The 17,235-nt window shown below is 50.6% G+C and overlaps 2 protein-coding genes across 7 annotated transcripts in view; one reads left to right on the top strand and one right to left on the bottom strand.

The window, feature by feature from the left end:
• Positions 1–17,235, bottom strand: part of Svop (SV2 related protein) — a 59,637-nt gene that overhangs the window by 34,890 nt on the left and 7,512 nt on the right. Inside the window, exons 1-2 of one of the 2 annotated variants that reach the window (XM_008769316.4) lie at positions 580–995; positions 319–479 (exon numbers count right to left, since the gene is read on the bottom strand). In XM_008769316.4, coding sequence (XP_008767538.1) covers positions 319–479; positions 580–611 — 193 coding nt within the window. In that variant the 5' untranslated portion in view covers positions 612–995. Of the gene's footprint in view, positions 1–318; positions 480–579; positions 996–17,235 lie in introns of those variants that run through there. The other variant, NM_134404.4, reaches the window with a different exon arrangement.
• Positions 418–17,235, top strand: part of Usp30 (ubiquitin specific peptidase 30) — a 53,974-nt gene continuing 37,156 nt past the window's right edge. For 4 of the 5 annotated variants that reach the window (XM_063271401.1, XM_063271398.1, XM_063271400.1 and 1 more), the window contains exon 1: positions 422–561. In XM_063271401.1, the coding sequence (XP_063127471.1) occupies positions 527–561 (35 nt within the window). In that variant the 5' untranslated portion in view covers positions 422–526. Of the gene's footprint in view, positions 562–17,235 lie in introns of all 5 variants that reach the window. The other variant, XM_039089523.2, reaches the window with a different exon arrangement.

Here is a 17,235-nt window from a genome sequence, read left to right as displayed (position 1 = left end):
TCAGCATCACCACCACCATCAGCACCACCACCACCATCATCACCACCACCATCAGCATCACCACCATCATCAGCATCACCACCATCATCAGCATCACCACCATCAGCATCGCTGTTTCCCTTCTCAGCCAAGTGTTCACTGATGCAACTGTCAGGGATTGTGATGTCATCAGACCTCCTGAAGTTCCAGCCTACACTGCGATGTCACCCTTTGGGACTCTGAGCCTTCCCAGCCATCCCAAGAACTTTCTACGACCAGCAGCACCCAGGCCGGCGACCCAGGCGCCAGGCCAATGCCTGAGCCGCTGGGTTTTCTCACCATCAGTGGGATTGGCAAACTCCTTGGGGACAGCTGCTCCATCATCCAGCTCGACAGCTTCTAGGCCCACTCGGACCCCCTCAATCTGAACATCATGTTCCCCGGAAGCCGCGTCGTCCTCTGACCGTGCGCTCTCTCCTGTGCGGCGGAATTTCACCACCCTGGAGACAGAAGTAGATGTGACCGGGATGGCCAGGGTGACCTCCCGATGGCCTTGCTGCAGGACTTTCCCACCCGAGGCAGGTAAAGGGCTTTTCTCACCGTCTGGAGGTCCGCGCAGGTAGACCTGGCATTTATGCTGGATTTGGTCGGGCTGGGGGTGGGGTATTGGGAGTTCTGATCAGTTGACAGTTGGACAGTTGGGCTCTGCACACAACTGGCAGCCGTAGTTGTCACGTGCACAGCTGTGCCTTTGTTCTAGGCCTGGGTTCAGTTGTGACACAGGGTCACACATTGCCTTACACTTCCCAGAATGCATTGTTGGGCCGTTTCCGAGCTGTGGGGACCTCAGAGTGCACACGTATTTACACAGACAGACAGTACGAGGTGACCTAGCCTCGTGGGTTCAGTGCTGCGAGTGTCCCAGAGTGTCACCATAGGGTGTGTCTTGGGGCCACTTCCTTGGGTCTTTAAGCTCTGTTTGTGACACGGGTAAGGACTGGGTCACACTCGGGGCTTCTGCGGGGAAGTCGCTCTGTTTGGGCTCCAAGTTGATCTAAAGGGACAGCCCTAAGGGAGAATTCACACTAAAACCCACATTCCTGGGTCTCTTGACAGAGGTGGGGACATAACTGTGTCCTGATCTCACTCTCCTTCTCTCTGAAATGACCTCCAGCCCCGAGAGCTCTCTTCTCCATGCTCCTCAGCTTCTCTTCACTCCCCACTTTGCCCATCCGTCTGGCAATGAAGGCATTAGAGACTCCACAGAACTCTACGCTGTGCCACTCACTCCTCAAACTACGCTTCTTACCTGTCTCTCCCCCTCCCTCCCTCCCTCCCTGCCTCTCTCCCTCCCTCTTTCCATTCTATATAAAGACAGGGTCTCACTATGTAGCCCAGGCTGGCCCTGAACTTCAGATCCCACCCCCACCTCAGCCTCTACCTGTGCCTCACCACCCCTGGTCCAGGCTAAGCTCTCTCTTGTCTTTCTGGGAAGGAAGTGTGGCTTCTCTGAGAAGATGTTTCTTCATCTGAAGCTCAGAATGGAGTGAGCTGTCTCCTTGTAGCCTCTTCCCTCCCAAAACACCAGGTCTCTGCTGTCTGTCAGCCAATCCTGAGGTCACAGCACCAACAGCCCTGAGCCCTGCCTCCCAGCTCCAGAGGGGGAGAGCTGTCCAGTGCCAGCGGCTCATGCCTGTGACCACAAAATTACCAACAGGGGAGGAACCAAGTGTGCAACTGAAACGTAGCTTACAGAGGCAGAGGGGTTTAGGCAGGCTCAGTACAAACGGATGATGATGATGATGCTGATGCTGATGGTTATGATGGTGGTAACGACTATTATTATTATTGTCATTGCTATTGATAGGGGCTCATGTAGCCCAGGCTGGCCCAGAATTCGTCATCCAGCCGAGGCTAACTCTGAACTTTAGATTTCCCAGCCTCTACCCCCTGAGCTCTGGGATGCTGCGTGTGACACTGTGCTCTGTCTGGGCTGAGACTCAAACCCCGGGGGGCTCTCCCACACTAGGCGAGTGCTCTCCCAACTGACCATCTTGTGGTGGTCGAGTCTTGAACTCTCAACTCTCGAGACGTGCCGTGCCCAGGCATGGAGTGTGTTTTCTTTTAGAAGCAGAGAGAAGTTACCCTGCTTGGGAAGCTTCTAGAATATGCACATGCCGGATTACAGGGATGAGAGGACAGCCAGAATCTGCATCCTTAGCCACGATGTGCTTGGAAGAGGGGCCAAGGGCAGGGTGGGGTGACTGAGTGGCTGAGTTTGAAGCCTGTGGCCAACAGTTCTGTCTCCGGCATTCCATGGGGCAGGGTGGGACCCGTGTGCTTTGTGCAGCCCAGCCGGCGTTTTCTGCATGCTCAGTTTGTGCGGCCGATCTGTGAGGTGGCTGTTGCCATTTTACAGATGAGAACAATGAGGCCCCGAAGTCACGTGACATGCCCACGGACACACAACTCCAGAGGCTCGGAACCAGGGTTCCGTCCCCGATCTGTCTGTCTCAAAGCCTCCTGTTCCAGGCACACTAGAAGCCTAAACCTTTGTGGAAGATTCTTTTCGCGAGCTATTTCAAGCATATATAATATACAGAAATCTCCTTTCTCCTTTCTGCTCAACACGTCCCGAGGGCTGAGCAGCCAAGTACTGCCAGCCCTGGGGGTCATTCAGCCGATGCGGCTGACATGTCCCCACGCGTATTCACGGGTGACTCTTTCTTGGTCATGTGTGCCTCAGTGTTCAAGTTAACCCCGAAACACCCCGAGAACAGGGCCTGTCACCAACCCCTGTCCCCCTGTATGTTATGATGTCTGTTATATCATGGCATAGCTAGGATGAGCGTGACGAGTTTCCCAGAACAACCAGAGGTTCACTTCTTTTTCCTCCTCCCCACTCTGTTTTCGATGATGTAAGATGCCCATGACATGACCCTGGCCACCCCAACTGATTTAGGCGAGCCCCGTTCTCCCATTGAGCAGCACATAGAGAGTACTTACAGCCGGTGACCTCCGTTGCTGTACCTGGTTCATGTTTACATCTCAGACTCTGTCCCCTTGAGCCCCCCTCCCACTACTTCTGCACCCAGCAGTCGTCGTTCTCTGTCTCTGCAAATCTTGAGTGCCCCAGAGAGGAAGTGAATCAGTAAGGTGTTATCCCTGCTCTTTCTCAGTCCTTGGAATCGATTCCAGGGCCTTGTGCATAAGAGGCAAATACTGGGTCACTGAGATAGGCCTATCAATCCTTTTACTTTGGAAGTTGTCGGTTTCACCAAGATACCCAGGCTAGCCTTAAGCTCACTCAGTAGCCAAGGCTAGCCCTGAGTTTGTGATCTGCCTGCCTCAACTTCCCGAATGGCTAAGGTTACTGGCCTGAACCACTCCCAAGCCCAGCTCCCTACTCCTTTGTAAAGGCCAAATAATATTCCATTGTATGGACATACCACAGTTTGTCCGTTCACCAGCTGACAGAGACTTAGGCTGTTCCCATCTTTTGTTCATTGTGAAGAAAGCTGTGGCAGACATGGTCTTAGAGATTTCTGAGCCCTTGATTCTACCTCTTTGTGGGTAAAAACTGATAAATGTTTAGAATCTTGAAGAACTGACAGAGCAACTCGTACACCATCTAATATTCCCACAGATTCCTGTTTCGGCGGGCGCTTGCCAGTCCTTGCTCATTCCCATTTGAACACAGACAGCTGACTGGTGTGCTGTAGCAGTTAGCACACTGGGGCTTTCATTTGCATTTTCTTTTTTTTCCTTTTGTTTTCTTTTATTTATTTATTTATTATATATGAGCACACTGTCATTGTCTTCAGCCACACCAGAAGAGGGCATCGGATCCCCTTACAGATGGTTGTGAGCCACCATGTGGTTGCTGGGATTTGAACTCAGGACCTCTGGAAGAGCAGTTGGTGCTCTTAACCACTGAGCCATCTCTCCAGCCCCCCCATTCAGCAGACTCTTAACAACTATCAAACTTGGAAACATTTTCTTAAGTCCACCACCGACTTTTCCAGCGTAAAACATAAGGAAGATTTTTTGTTGCCATGGCCTAACATCTGGTTCTGCTTTTATTGCTTGTGTCTTTGTTAAGTCCAGAATAGTCACTACTGGACCCAAGGTCATGAAGTGATCTCCTGTTTTCTTCTGTGTAACTGTTCAATGCGCGTGTGCGTGTGCGTGTGTGTGTGTGTGTGTGTGTGTGTGTGTGTAGGTCAGAAGACAACTTGTAGGAGTCACCTCTGTCTTTCCACCATGTGAGCCTAAGATTTAACTCAGGTCGTCAGGCTTGGCAGCAAGCACCTTTACCCACTGAGCCATGTTGCCAGCCCCTCTTCTAAAGGTTTACTTATGGGTTTTGTCTTTGATGAGCTTGGAGTTGATTTTTGCAGATGGTGTAAGTTGAGGGCTGACTCTGTTCCCCTCTGTCCTTTCTCTGTTGAGGCAGTTGTATGCCCTTGTGGAATGTCACCCATTTCCAGGGCCTCTTCTGGCTTTGTACTTCCTTGAACTATGTGTGAAGGCAAGTGTCAGGCAGGTTTGACCCGCATAGCTTTGTAGCAACTATTTTTTTAAATATTTTTACAAACTACCTGTGGTAATCAGGACCCTCGAGGCATCTGTAGGTTTTGTGTTCTGGTGTCCTTCGAGTCTCCGTGTGGATTCTAAGATGGGTTTTCTCATTTCTGGGAAGGATGCAGAGTGGATTCATGGGGTCAGTGATTTACTGAGAAAATGTCCTTCAGAGAACACCCACTGCAAACTGGGGACTGAGAGACAGAGAAAGAGGTGACAAAGACTCCACCGGGTCCATAGGGAGGCAGAAGCAGGGACAGTCCCCACCGAGAGGTGTGGGGACCCACACAGGGGTCAGTCTTTGGAACAGCACCTCAGGTTCAAAAGCCATGACTTCTAGGCTGGATGGCGGTCTTTGGACATGGGTGGTCCTTTAAGGGAGGGACCCTCTAAGCAGCCAAAAATGGAAACAGCTGGGCAGATGCCAGCCCAGGAGAGGGGTCTGCATCCCTTAGAAATATGATTCTGAGGCGCTATGCAGATAAATATGAAGAGTCGTCAGTGGCACACCTGAGTCAGGACCAAGGCACACAGCCAGTGATAAACCAAAAGTTGCTGCAAGCCAGGCGCTACATGAGACCCTGCTGGTGTATGTGTGCTCATGCGTTGTGTGTGCATGTGTGCACGTGTATATGTGTGTGCACATGCATGTGTGCACATGTGTGTGTGCATGTGTATGTGTATGTGCACATGTATACACGTGCATGTGTGTGTGCACTATGTCTGCATTGTGTATGTCATGAGTACCTGTTAGTGTGTGTGCAAGCATGTTTGTGCATTTAGAGAGAAACAAGAGGTCCATGTCAGATGTCTTTCTGCACTGTTTTCCACATTATTGCTTTTAATACCTTTTTGAGATCTTCATTTATTTTTTACTTTATATATGTGGGTGTTTTGCCTGCATGTATGTCTGTCACATGCATGCAGTACCTGTAGAGGTCAGAAGAGGGCGCCAGAGCCACTGGAACTGGAGTTACAGATGATCGTGAGCCTCAATGTAGGTGCTGGGAAGTGAACCTGGGTCCTCTAGAAGAGCAGCCTGTGTTCTTAGCCATCTCTCCTACCCTTCTGCCTTCTTTTCTGGTGAGGATCTCTCAGTGAATTGAGTTCACAGCTGATCAGTACTTCAGATGTTTATCTGCCCGACTCCAGTCCTGGCCAGGATTACAGATGCACAGTATATAGGATATGGGACCCGGGGCTCAGACTCAGGACCACAGCATGCACAGCAAGCACATTACAGATGAGCCATTGCCCCAGCCTCTGATAACCCTTTTTAGAAAAGACAACTTCTGTTAACCTTGACAAGCAACCTATGAGTTAGATTCTAGATCACTGATGTGAATACGGTGCTCTGAGGGATGAGGGGCTTGCCCGGGACCCCATGGGTTAAAGGAGCTTAGCTTCCAGCCTGGCTTTCTTTGCAATCACAACCCTTGGTTGGAGTCACTTGGCCCCTGGTCAGTGTCACCCTGAGTGTCTACAGGTGTGGAAATCAACATGAGGCCAGAGCTGGGCTGGTTTGGGTGGGCAGGCCACCGAGACACAGAGAACCATGCAATCTATAGCCAGAACATCATGCACACCATGCAGTCCCGTGTGACCTCCCGAATCTGTCACCATGGTTCAGGGGTCACCAGACCCTTCAAGCTGTTTATAACATAAATGCCTAGGCCCAAAGGTCTCCCCTGGGGACTGAGGATTTTCGTTTTAAAGTTCTTGGGAGCTTCTTGGAATCAGACAACTGTTTGTCATTCTGGGACCCTTTACCATGAAGCGGGGCTGCAGGAAGACGCAGAGCCAAAGAACCTCCAGGTCCCCCTCTGACCAGTGTCCCACCAGTCAGGAACTGGACTGTTTCATGCAACCTAGGCAGCAAATGTCCCTTGTAAGAGGGGATAAACTGACTTCAACGGGGGCACAGAAGAGAGAGTGTTTATGTGAGAACTTGGGGAGGGGTGCTGATACAGACCACAGAAGCCATGGATATGGGGACCATGCTGAAAACTGGCCCTCATGCATCCCGTCTCAGTTGGAGCATTTCTCAGCACCAGTCGACCAAGTTCACCTGTGATGGGTGGCCAAGTGCAGGCCACCGGTGGGTGGTGGGTAAACAGCAGGCTCTGGAAAGGCCTGAGTGTTTAGGTGCCAGTGTGCCTCTGGAGAGCTGGCCCGAACAGGTTTCAGCCTGCCATGTCTGTGAACTAAGAAGGCCTTCCAGTTATTAACACAGGCCACAGAGCTCACGGAATCTCCCCACCGAGGCGAAGAAGCCAATTGAAGAGAACTTGAGAATCTGTCACGTGTATGCCATGTCCAGAGCTAGGGCTCTCCGAAAAGACAGAGGGCAAGTTGCTGGTTGCTGGGAGCAACAGGGAGTGACTTCTAAGTAGGCACCAGGTTTCCATTTGGGGTGAGAGCGACAGAGCTTTGTGATACCCGAATGCTGCTGAGTTTTACACTTTAAAATAGTTAAAACAATAATTTTCACATTATATTCATTATCCCGAAATAAACGTGGGCTCTCAACTCTTACACCACGTGGACATGGCTTGGAGAACGTCCGTTCATCGATTCAACAAATATTTACCGGCTGTACCAGTCCAGAGGGCGCTTCTGGCTTTATAAAGGTGAAAGAGAAATGGGAGACGGTCCAATCGTAGTTACTCTGCTCTGGGGTGGGACTCGCCCCACAAGCCAGAAAGCTGGCCTGGTGCAGGAGTGCACTCAAAGTCCTAGCTGTTTAGGAGAAGCAGGGCAACCCGGACAGAACAGTGGGACCCCATCTCAAAAACCAAAAACCCGATTCATCCCACCCCATGTGTCCATCTGTGTATGTGTGTATGCCCATGTGTGCATGTATATGTGTGTTGCGTGCTATAGCACTCACAGAACATGAAAATGTAATTTGTTGGAGGCGGGTCCAGTTTAATTTCTGTTGTCGTGATTAAAAAAAAAAAAAAAAAAAACCTGATGTAAAGCAAGTCTAGTGAGAAGAGGGGTTATTTCAGTCCCCGGTCCTGGGCTATGATGTAGGATTTAGGGGAATCCAGGCAGGAACCCCAGACAGCTTAGTGCATACCTTACCCACAATCAGGAGCAAAAAACATGCATGGTTTATTGCACCTCTCTTATACAGCTCAGGTTCCTCTGCCTAGGGAATGGTGCCGCCCACAGTGGGCAGGGTCCTCACACACTAACATGACAGCCCCTTACAATCTGCCTAGGGAATCGTGCCACCGACAGTGGGCAGGGTCCTCACATGCTAACATGACAGCCTCCCCCCCCCAAAACACGGCAACGCAGTGTAGACAACTGGTCATTGAGACTCTTCCCTAGTTGTGTAAAGTTCACAATTACAGCTGACGACTTCGGGGAGGGAAAGAAACCTTTTAAATACATTTACATATGAACTTATTAATCAGTTCATTTTAGAGATAGAGATCAGCAGACCACCCCTGAATCTGTATTTTAGGGTCTCATAACCCCCTGCACATCCTCTCCTTAAGGACCATCAGTGGCTCCCTACCTCTGTGACTAACATTGACACGGGTGAAACTTTTGGGGACTGTTGCCTCATGGAGCCATTCTGAAGACTATTCTTCATAGGGATCCATACATGTGCAAACAATGGTTGCTATGACGACTGTGATGTGGGCCAGCAAGGCTCATCACGTGTCAGGCCCAGGGTTTTGTGAGTTATTTAACCTCCTTTTTCACAGAGGGAGACACTTCTACTCAGAGCTGGCAGCTCACCCTATGTCATACAGCAAGTGACTGGCCTAGGTTTCCATTTGGCCATCTTCCACTCCTAGACATGTCTCTTCCAGGCTAGCATGCTATTGGCTGTTTACCTTGTGTTTGTCTAAAATTAGAAACGTTCTTCAGGAGGGGAGGGACTTACGTGTGTATGGGACGTCCACTTAGGAATATGTGTCGTGGGCTGCAGAGTTGGCTCAGTGGTTAAGAGCACTCGTTCTTGCAAAGGACTTCCTTAGGCACCGGGCATGCATGTGGCAAACAGACTAGTCAGAGGTGGGACAACCCAAGTATGTAGATAATCCCACACAACGGGACATTAGATTCTGTTGGGTTGGGTTGGTTTGTGAGACGAGATTTCTCTGTGTATCCCTGGCTGTCCTGTAGACCCAGGCTGGCCTAGAACTCAGCGATCCACCTGCCTCTGCCTCCTGAGTGCTGGGATTAAAGGCCAGCACTCCTTAGAACAACTTTAGAACACTTTTTTTTTCCTTTTTCTTTTTTTTCGGAGCTGGGGGCCGAACCCAGGGCCTTGTGCTTGCTAGGCAAGCGCTCTACCACTGAGCTAAATCCCCAACCCCCTAGAATACTCTTAAAAGCACTACACAGGCTGGAGAGATGGCTCAGTGGTTCAGAGCACTGACTGCTCAGAGGTCCTGAGTTCAATTCCCAGCAACCACATGGTGGCTCACAATCATCTGTAATGGGATCTGATGCCCTCTTCTGGTGTCTGAAGACAGCTGAAATGTACTTATATATAATAAATAATAAATAAATCTTTTTTTAAAAAAAAAGCATCACACTGAGAGAATACGCTAGACACAGGACAAGCACTTCAGGTTCCATTTTTATGAGGGGACCCGGAACAGGTGACCTCAGAGGTCAAACGGAGAGCAGTGGTTGGCAGGGACGGGAAGGAGGAGGATGGTTTTATTATTTGTTCCACTGTTTGCCCTTCTGTTTTTGAGAGCAAGGCTCATTAAGCAGTCCAGGCTGACTTTGAACTCACTGTGCTCCTGCCTCAGGGTCCCGCCGTCTACACTACACTACAGGTGTGTGTCACTTGTAGCTCAAGGACCAGTGTTTAATGAGTAAAGAGTACCAGTAGAGGAGAGACACAAATCTTCGGGGAGGGATGAGGTGGTGACTACGTGTTCTCCAGGATACTCACGGACGGCCACCAGGTCCTCCAAGATGCCCAAATAGTTTTATGTATGTGTTTCTACTATAGACACGTCCTCCCCATTTGCACATTTCCTCACAGCAGACGTGCATCCTATGCCTTCTCACAAGCAGGTCTGCACTGGCCAGAAAGCTTCCCTGTCAGACGTTTGAGAACAGAACTCAGAGACTTGACCACAGAGACTCAGACACTTCACTGCGGTCATGAACCAGGCTTCCTGCCTCACACAGGCGCTTGCAGAACCTAGGTTGAGCTGCACTTTGGTGGTCTCTTTCCTGCCTAGAGGTAGCTGGGTCATGGGTTCAAGCCCCAGCACCCAGTAAAAAGAGGTCAGGTGATGGCCCCACTCTACAGAATCAACATCTGCAGTTGAACAAGGATTGCCCTGAAGTGAAGGGGAACAGCAGCTCCTGAGCAGAGAAAACCATTCTCTTCTTTTAGTCTCATGAGCTTTTGGCATTTTTTTTTCCTTTTCTTTTTTTTCGGAGCTGGGGACCGAACCCAGGGCCTTGTGCTTGCTAGGCAAGCGCTCTACCACTGAGCCAAATCCCCAACCCCTTGGCATTTCTAACTGGGGCGTCTGTCGGTTGCTTCTGTTCACGTACTTCCCGAATGCCCGCCCAGGTTAGCTTTGTGCTGCGCATGCTCCGGGCAAAGCTGTGCGCGTTCGTGGATGACTTTGTCTGGGGAAACGCGGGCGGTGATGGGCTGGTGGGACCAATGTGAGGGTGCGCAGGCTCCAATGGGTGGGAACGCCGCCGCCCTGCAGGCTCTGTTTACAGTTCCTCCGGTTGAGAACGGGTGTTGCTCAGTACGGCTTGTCTTTGGACGGACATGAAAAAGAGGCCTCGGGCGTTAAGTTAGATGCAGACACCCAGACTGTAGTTCAAATCTCTCGGGCTCCAAAACAGTGTTGATCAACTGTGTGAGCCAAGGTTTCCTGAGGCGGGAGTTTGAAAGAAGAATCCTGATGGGGCCTCAAGACAGGCTGGCTCCTGCTGCTCCGATTTCTTGGCATTTAAACACCATATATAAAAAATAATTTACCAAAATAGCCAGAGACTTTTTGGTCTAAGTTTGCTACTTAAGGAAGGGAAGAGCTCGAGGAAACAGCTGTCATCCAGTGTGATCTGTCTTATGAGGAACCTTAAGTGAGGGCCTGAGACTCCGGGGGTGCTTGGTTAGGAAGTCCAGCTCTTCTTTGTCTGAGCCTCTGGCTGAAATACTGAGGCTCGAATCGGTCTGTGATTGTTACAGGGTAGCATTTAGGGTCCTACAGAGGGAGGGGTCCACATCAGAAGAGAGTCCTCAGTACCACCCTGGACTCCCTTGGCTTTCCTCTCCCTAACTATGCCATTCAGGGAGCTGTGTGACCCCAGGGAGGTTGCTTCACCACCCTGAGCCGGTTTCATGGCTCTTATGGAGATGGCGGTTACTGCCTCCAGGGGTTGCCATGGGGACCGAAGGTGCCGCTGTGGAGAGAGAGTCTTGAAAAGACTGGCGATTTCAGGGACTGTTGAGCCAGGGCTGGTGGCATGCTCAATGCCCGCTACAGAGTGGGACAAAGGTCACATGGCTCTCACCCCTGTAGTAATGAGATCACTGGATTCCCTTCTCCCAAGGGGTAACTATACGCTCACAGCATGGCAAGACACGTGGATACCTCAGAGGCCACCTTCGGTGAAGTGCATGCCTGGCAGACAGGAGGGGTCTTCCGTTTGAGCTCCTAAACCCCCTTTTTAAGAAGCTAGGTGTGGGGGAACACACTCGTAATCCCGGCTCTGAAGAATCAGAGACAGGCAAATCCCAGGGGCTCAACAACTACTCTAACCTACTTGGCAAGTCTTTGGCCAACGAGAGACTCTGTCTTAAAGAAAAGGAGAAGCTATTTGAGGCACAACAGCCGTGTTGTCTCTGGTCCACACACACATGTACAAACACGCAAGCACCCCGGGTTTATTGTCATTTAGACATGGACAGGTGAGGAGGCCCATTGAGAGGATGGATTCTGCTTACAGCTGTGGAGATAACGGGGTTGCAGGTGGATGTGCTCCACAGACGGACAGAGTAGGGAGGGGACTAGAGACAGGAGGGCTCAGGACCTAGTCAGAGGACTGAAATCCCAGTCACACACAAACGGTCCCATCAACCTTGTCCCCGGTGCCTGTGTTGTTTGGCACTGGGGCCCGTGGGATCTGACAGCTGTTGGTGAGCAGGGTTAGACACCGAAATCCAAGCAACAGAACTGCCGGTTCACTGCCAAATGGCTCTGCCCGGTCTCCTTCAGAGCCAGCCCGAGGCCCTCTTTACTTCCGTGATTTAATTTATTTTTATTTTATGTACCTCGGTGTCTTGCCCACACATGTGTCTGTGTGAGGGTTCCGGGTCTCCTGGAACCTGAGTCACAGACAGTCTTTTTTTTTTTTTTTTTTTTTTCCAGAGCTGGGGACCGAACCCAGGGCCTTGCGCTTCCTAGGCAAGCGCTCTACCACTGAGCTAAATCCCCAACCCCAACCCAGACAGTCTTAAGCTGCCCTGTGGGTGCTGGGAATAGAACCTGGGTCCTCTGACAGAGCGGCCAGTGTTCTTAAGTGTGGAGCCATCTGTCCAGACCCCTGGAGGGGCTCTTAGACTGCGGTGGGGAAGGGACCTCGCTTTTCAGTAACTGAGGTTCTAACACGAGAGAGAGGAAACCCTTGATCGATCTGGACTCAGAGAATGGAGAACCGCTCGGGTGTATGAGGAGGGAGACAGGCTGCAAGCCCGTGGGAGGAGGCCCAGAAACAAGGAGGTGGTGACACTGCAGAAACTTTCTCTGCAGATGGGGGTCCACATAACCGGATCAAGGATCATACTTAAATATGTATGCTGTGCCACTGTGGGCCAGAGACACATTCCTAAAGGGTTCTGTGTCGATTGACAGGCAAAGTAAGGTTTATAGGGGCAGCAGTGACTACACCAGGACCTTAGACACTGTGTGCACCAGGACCTTACACACTGTCTGCACCAGGACCTTACACACTGTATGTACCAGGACCTTACACACTGTGTGCACCAGGACCTTAGACACTGTGTGCACCAGGACCTAACACACTGTCTGCACCAGGATCTAACACACTGTGTGCACCGAGACCTTAGGCAGTTCTTAGCACACAAGGCCATCCTAGTCTACAGAGTGAGCTACAGGACAGCTAGGGCTACACAGAAACACCCTGATTTTAAAAACAAAAAAAATTTTTTTACTTGTGCGCATGCACACACAGAGGCCTTAAGAGAATGTTGGAACTCCTGGAGCTGAAGTTACAGCCTGACAACCTGGGCACTGGGAACTGAACTTGCCCTCGATAAGATCAGCAGGCACTCTTGCCGCAGGAGTTAACTCCTTAACCCGCCCAGCCCTATGACTTTCTTTTTTACTTTTTCTTTTTTCTTTTTTTTTTTTTTTGGTTCTTTTTTTTTTTTTCGGAGCTGGGGACTGAACCCAGGGCCTTGTGCTTCCTAGGCAAGCACTCTACCACTGAGCTAAATCCCCAACCCCACCCTATGACTTTCTTAAAGACAGGCTGGCCTCAGACTCACGATCCTCCTGCCTCAGCTATCCCAAAGGCTCCGGCCTGCCTGTTCTTGGCCCATAGGCAAGCGTTTCCCTTCAGAGGCCAAGAGCACTGGGAGAGTCGCTTAATCACTGGCCATCTGCATCTCGCTCCAGCCCAGATGCTCAGCTCCCCAGCGGGGTGGCTCAAGGACTCCAAGCTCAGCGAGGTCCAGAGAGTGTCCCCAGAAGATGGAGACTCACTGTTTTATGTTGGACGCTACACCCTCACAGATCCCTTCCACTCCTGAGTTCTAAGTTTGTCACTCGCGGAACTTTCAGTTTTCTGTGGGTTTCACGTGTGGTTACTTGTCACCCCACGTCACCTGATGAGCACTGGTCTTATATCTGAAAAAACTTATAATTGTTTTCGTTATCTTCCTTACTGTGACACCCCTGAGGAAAAACGACTTAGGGAGGAACGATTTATTCTGGCTCACGGTTTGAGGGGACACAGTCTGAGGGGACACAGTCTGCGATAGCTAGGGAGAGGTTCGACTGCAGGGGCTTGCCCATGACAGGGCAGAGTAGGAAACAGGTCAGAAGCAGGGTCAAGCTCTAACCTCAAGGCCCACCCCGGGTGACTCAGTTCCTCCAGTCAGCCCTCGCCTCCTAAAAGCCTCCACAACCCCTTAAAGCACACCAGGACTTGGAGACCAGAGGCTTCATCGTGAGCCTGGCCCTGCAGTGTGTGGTTCCCTTGCCGTGCTGGTCTTCCAGGATTCCCCGGAGAATCTCCCACCAAGCTCTGCTCGTGTATTCTACCGCTTGCCTCGCCCAGAACTCGAAAGTCTGCCACATTCCTACTGGTTTGTTCTGAAGCCTGGGAACCCTCCGGTCAGGCCGAGCGCAACAGCGAATCACTTCCGGGAGCTAGTTTCCTGTGTCAATGACATTTCTCCTCGCGGCTGTGATGAAGCACGCAGAGGAAGCAACTTGGCGGAGGAAGGATTTACTTTGACTCGTGGTCTGAAGGTACACTGCCCCATTGCTGTATCAGGGAGAGCTCACTCACATCCGGAGGGATGAGAAGGACAGAGAAGAACCAGAGGTAGGGCCAGGCTATCAGTGCCAAGGCCAATTCCGCAGTGACCCACGTCGTCCGGCTAAGCCCCACATCTGGAAGGTGCCACACATCCCCAAGTCACTGTCTGGAGACCAAATGTTCAAACGAATGAGCCGGTTGGGATATTTCACATCCAAACCAAATGATCACAGAGAGTGGGCGTCCGAGAGACCTAGGCCATGTTCTCTGTACTCCCTCACGGGAGCCCGATCCAGGAAGCACTGGGCCCCTGAAGCTTGATCTCCTTCCTGTCCCCAGCTCACAGATGCTGAAGCTAAGGCCTGGAAGGAACCACACCTGCACGACAGTCCTACAGGGTCAGCAGGAAAGTCAGGTTTGAACCCAGGGCTGCTTGACCAGGATGCCCACCGCTCCCTGCTGGGTCATCACTGGAGAGGAGGAGGGGAGGCAGGGCAGGGTGGGGAGGCTGAGACACAGCTTTCAAGGTGGTTCACCACGGCAAATTTTTGTTTACTGGTTATGAGCTCCCACTCCTGTAGCCCTGGCTGACCTGGAACTCACAGAGATGCCCCTGCCTCTGCCTCCCAATTCCTAGGATTAAAGGCGTGTGCCACCGTACCAGGGTGGAGATTTTCCTCCTTTATTTACACAGGGATCATGCAAAAAGGACTTTGTCTTTGCAAGACTGAGTTCTTGCCCCATTGACTAAAGGTGCACTGGGGGTGAGGGATGATGCAGTTAAAGAAGCAGGTATGAGGGATTTAGAGGGATAGAAGTCAGGAACGTGTTCTGGAGGCCAGGACTAGGTAACCTGTTGTCTAAGGGGGACCCTCCTGGGGACATGGACAATGTTGGGAGACAGTTTCAAGAATGGTAATTGAAGCTGAGAGGTGGGGGGAGGGGGAGGTTGTGGCCTTTAGCAGGTGGGGACATGGCTAAATACCCAGCCGTGATATCAGGTCTCAAACATCAATCACGTCAAGAAGTGCACCTGTGGGGTTGGGGATTTAGCTCAGTGGTAGAGCGCTTGCCTAGGAAGCGCAAGGCCCTGGGTTCGGTCCCCAGCTCCGAAAAAAAAAAAAAGAAGTGCACCTGTTCGAGGTCAGGGAGTGTCACCGTGAGGCCCGTGGTAAAGACTCACTGGCCTCTGAGAGGTGGTGGGCCAGTGGGAGGAAGTTAGGTCATTCATTGGAGATAGACCCTTCAAGGGGTTCCAGGATCCCGGCCACCCACCTTCCTGTTCTCTTTCTCTCTCTCTCCTCTTCCTCAATCCACTGAGATGAGAGCCGCCTTTGCCACACAGCCCTGCTACCAGGATGTGTTTGTCACCGTACCACACTCCCAAGACAATGGAGACAACCAGCTATGGGCTATCCCAGGCAATGCAGCTAATTGGCCAGGGGCTATCCCAAGACAACGGAGCCAGTTAGCCATAGGGTAAGACCTCTGCAGCCATAAGCCAACCCTCTTTCCTACTTTTAGGTTGTTTTCTTAGGTAATTTTGTTACAAATACAGAAATCTTTTTAACCTGTCAGGATTACAGCAAAAAATTATGGCGATGGCGCGAGTCTTTAATCCCAGCACTGAGGAAGCAGAGGCAGGCGGATCTCTGTGAGTTCAAAGCTGGCCTGGTCTACAGAGTGAGTTCCAGGGCAATCAGGCTACACAGAGAAACAGGTCTCTAGAAACTAAAAACCAACCAACCAAACAAACAAAGAAACAAAAGCGAAAGAGAAACGGCTAACAATAACACAAGAAGGCTCACATAATGCAGAATGGTGCCGGGCTCACCCAACTAGAGAGGTTACACCCAGGCGCCAGCACGGTGGGGAACAGTGTTTGCTGAGGGAACCAGCAGGGCACTGTTTTAAGTGAAACAAACTGGGCACAAAAACCGCCAAGAGACACAGGGACTCAGCAACCTGTTGAATCTGATAGTGAGCTTGGAAAAAAGAGCATACTGCTGCTTACCCAGGGCTGGGAGAAGGGAAGGGTTGAGGGGCATCTCTTAGACACGGGAAATAAATTCAAGGGAACTTGAAGATGATTAAAAATAGATTTTGAGTGCCATCACCCCACGAATGTAAAAAAAAAAAAAAAAAAAAAAAAGAAAGCACAGGAAGTAATGTGAACACGCCGAACTCGGTCTCTGTGTGTCCATGTATCCGTTTCAAGACTGTGTTCTGCATGCCGTAAATGGGTGCGGATGTCAACATCATTAAACATGGTTATTCTGTCAGTAATTACATTTCCTTGACTTTGTCAAAGGAAACGGGGCAAACAGAACAGCCAGGGCATGGATAGGAGGAGGGGCCAGTGGGATGGCTTAGTAGGTAAAAGGAGCTTGCAGCCAAGCCTGGTGACCTGTGTTCCATCCCCTCCGTCCCACAGGGTGGAAGGAGAGAACTAACTCCCAAAAGTAGTTCTGTGGCCTCCACGTGGGTGGGCACACACGTGTGCGTGCATGTATACTACCTATAAAGTAACCAATAATTTTTAATAAAATTATTCATTTAAATAAGTGATTGGATTATTAAATAATTAAACAGTTATTTTAATAAAACAATTTTTAAAAAGTAATGTGAGAGATATAAATAAATAAGTAGATAAATAAACGAAGAATGTGTGTCTGCATCTTTTTTTTTAAAAGATTTATTTATTTTGTGCATGTGAGTACACTGTAGCTGTCTTCAGACACACCAGAAGAGGACATCAGATCCCATTACAGATGGTTGTGAGCCACCATGTGGTTGTTGGGAACTGAACTCAGGACTTTTGGAAGAGCAGCCAGTGCTCTTAACCACTGAGCCATCTCTCCATCCCCATCATAAAGCTTTCTTAATCCTCTGGCCGGCACACACTGGTCTACAGTGGAGCCCAGTCATCCAGTCCTGCCCCCACCTTGGGAAGCTGGTGGGTTCCCCTCCCTGTGAGCCTTTCTCTAGAAAGACGCTGGCCCATGAGTGAGGAGGGCTGGGTGTGGCTTAGGATGCAGCACAGGCCTAGCAAAGGCAAGGCCCTGGGCTTAATTCCAGCAGCAAAATAAATGAGTCCATATATTGGAAGGTAAGGGCCGCCAAGATGGCTCTGTGGGTAAGGGGGCTTGTGGC

This window comes from Rattus norvegicus, chromosome 12 (assembly GCF_036323735.1).
Source record: "Rattus norvegicus strain BN/NHsdMcwi chromosome 12, GRCr8, whole genome shotgun sequence".
NCBI lineage: Eukaryota > Metazoa > Chordata > Mammalia > Rodentia > Muridae > Rattus > Rattus norvegicus.
This window is presented reverse-complemented; position numbering and strand designations above follow the sequence as displayed.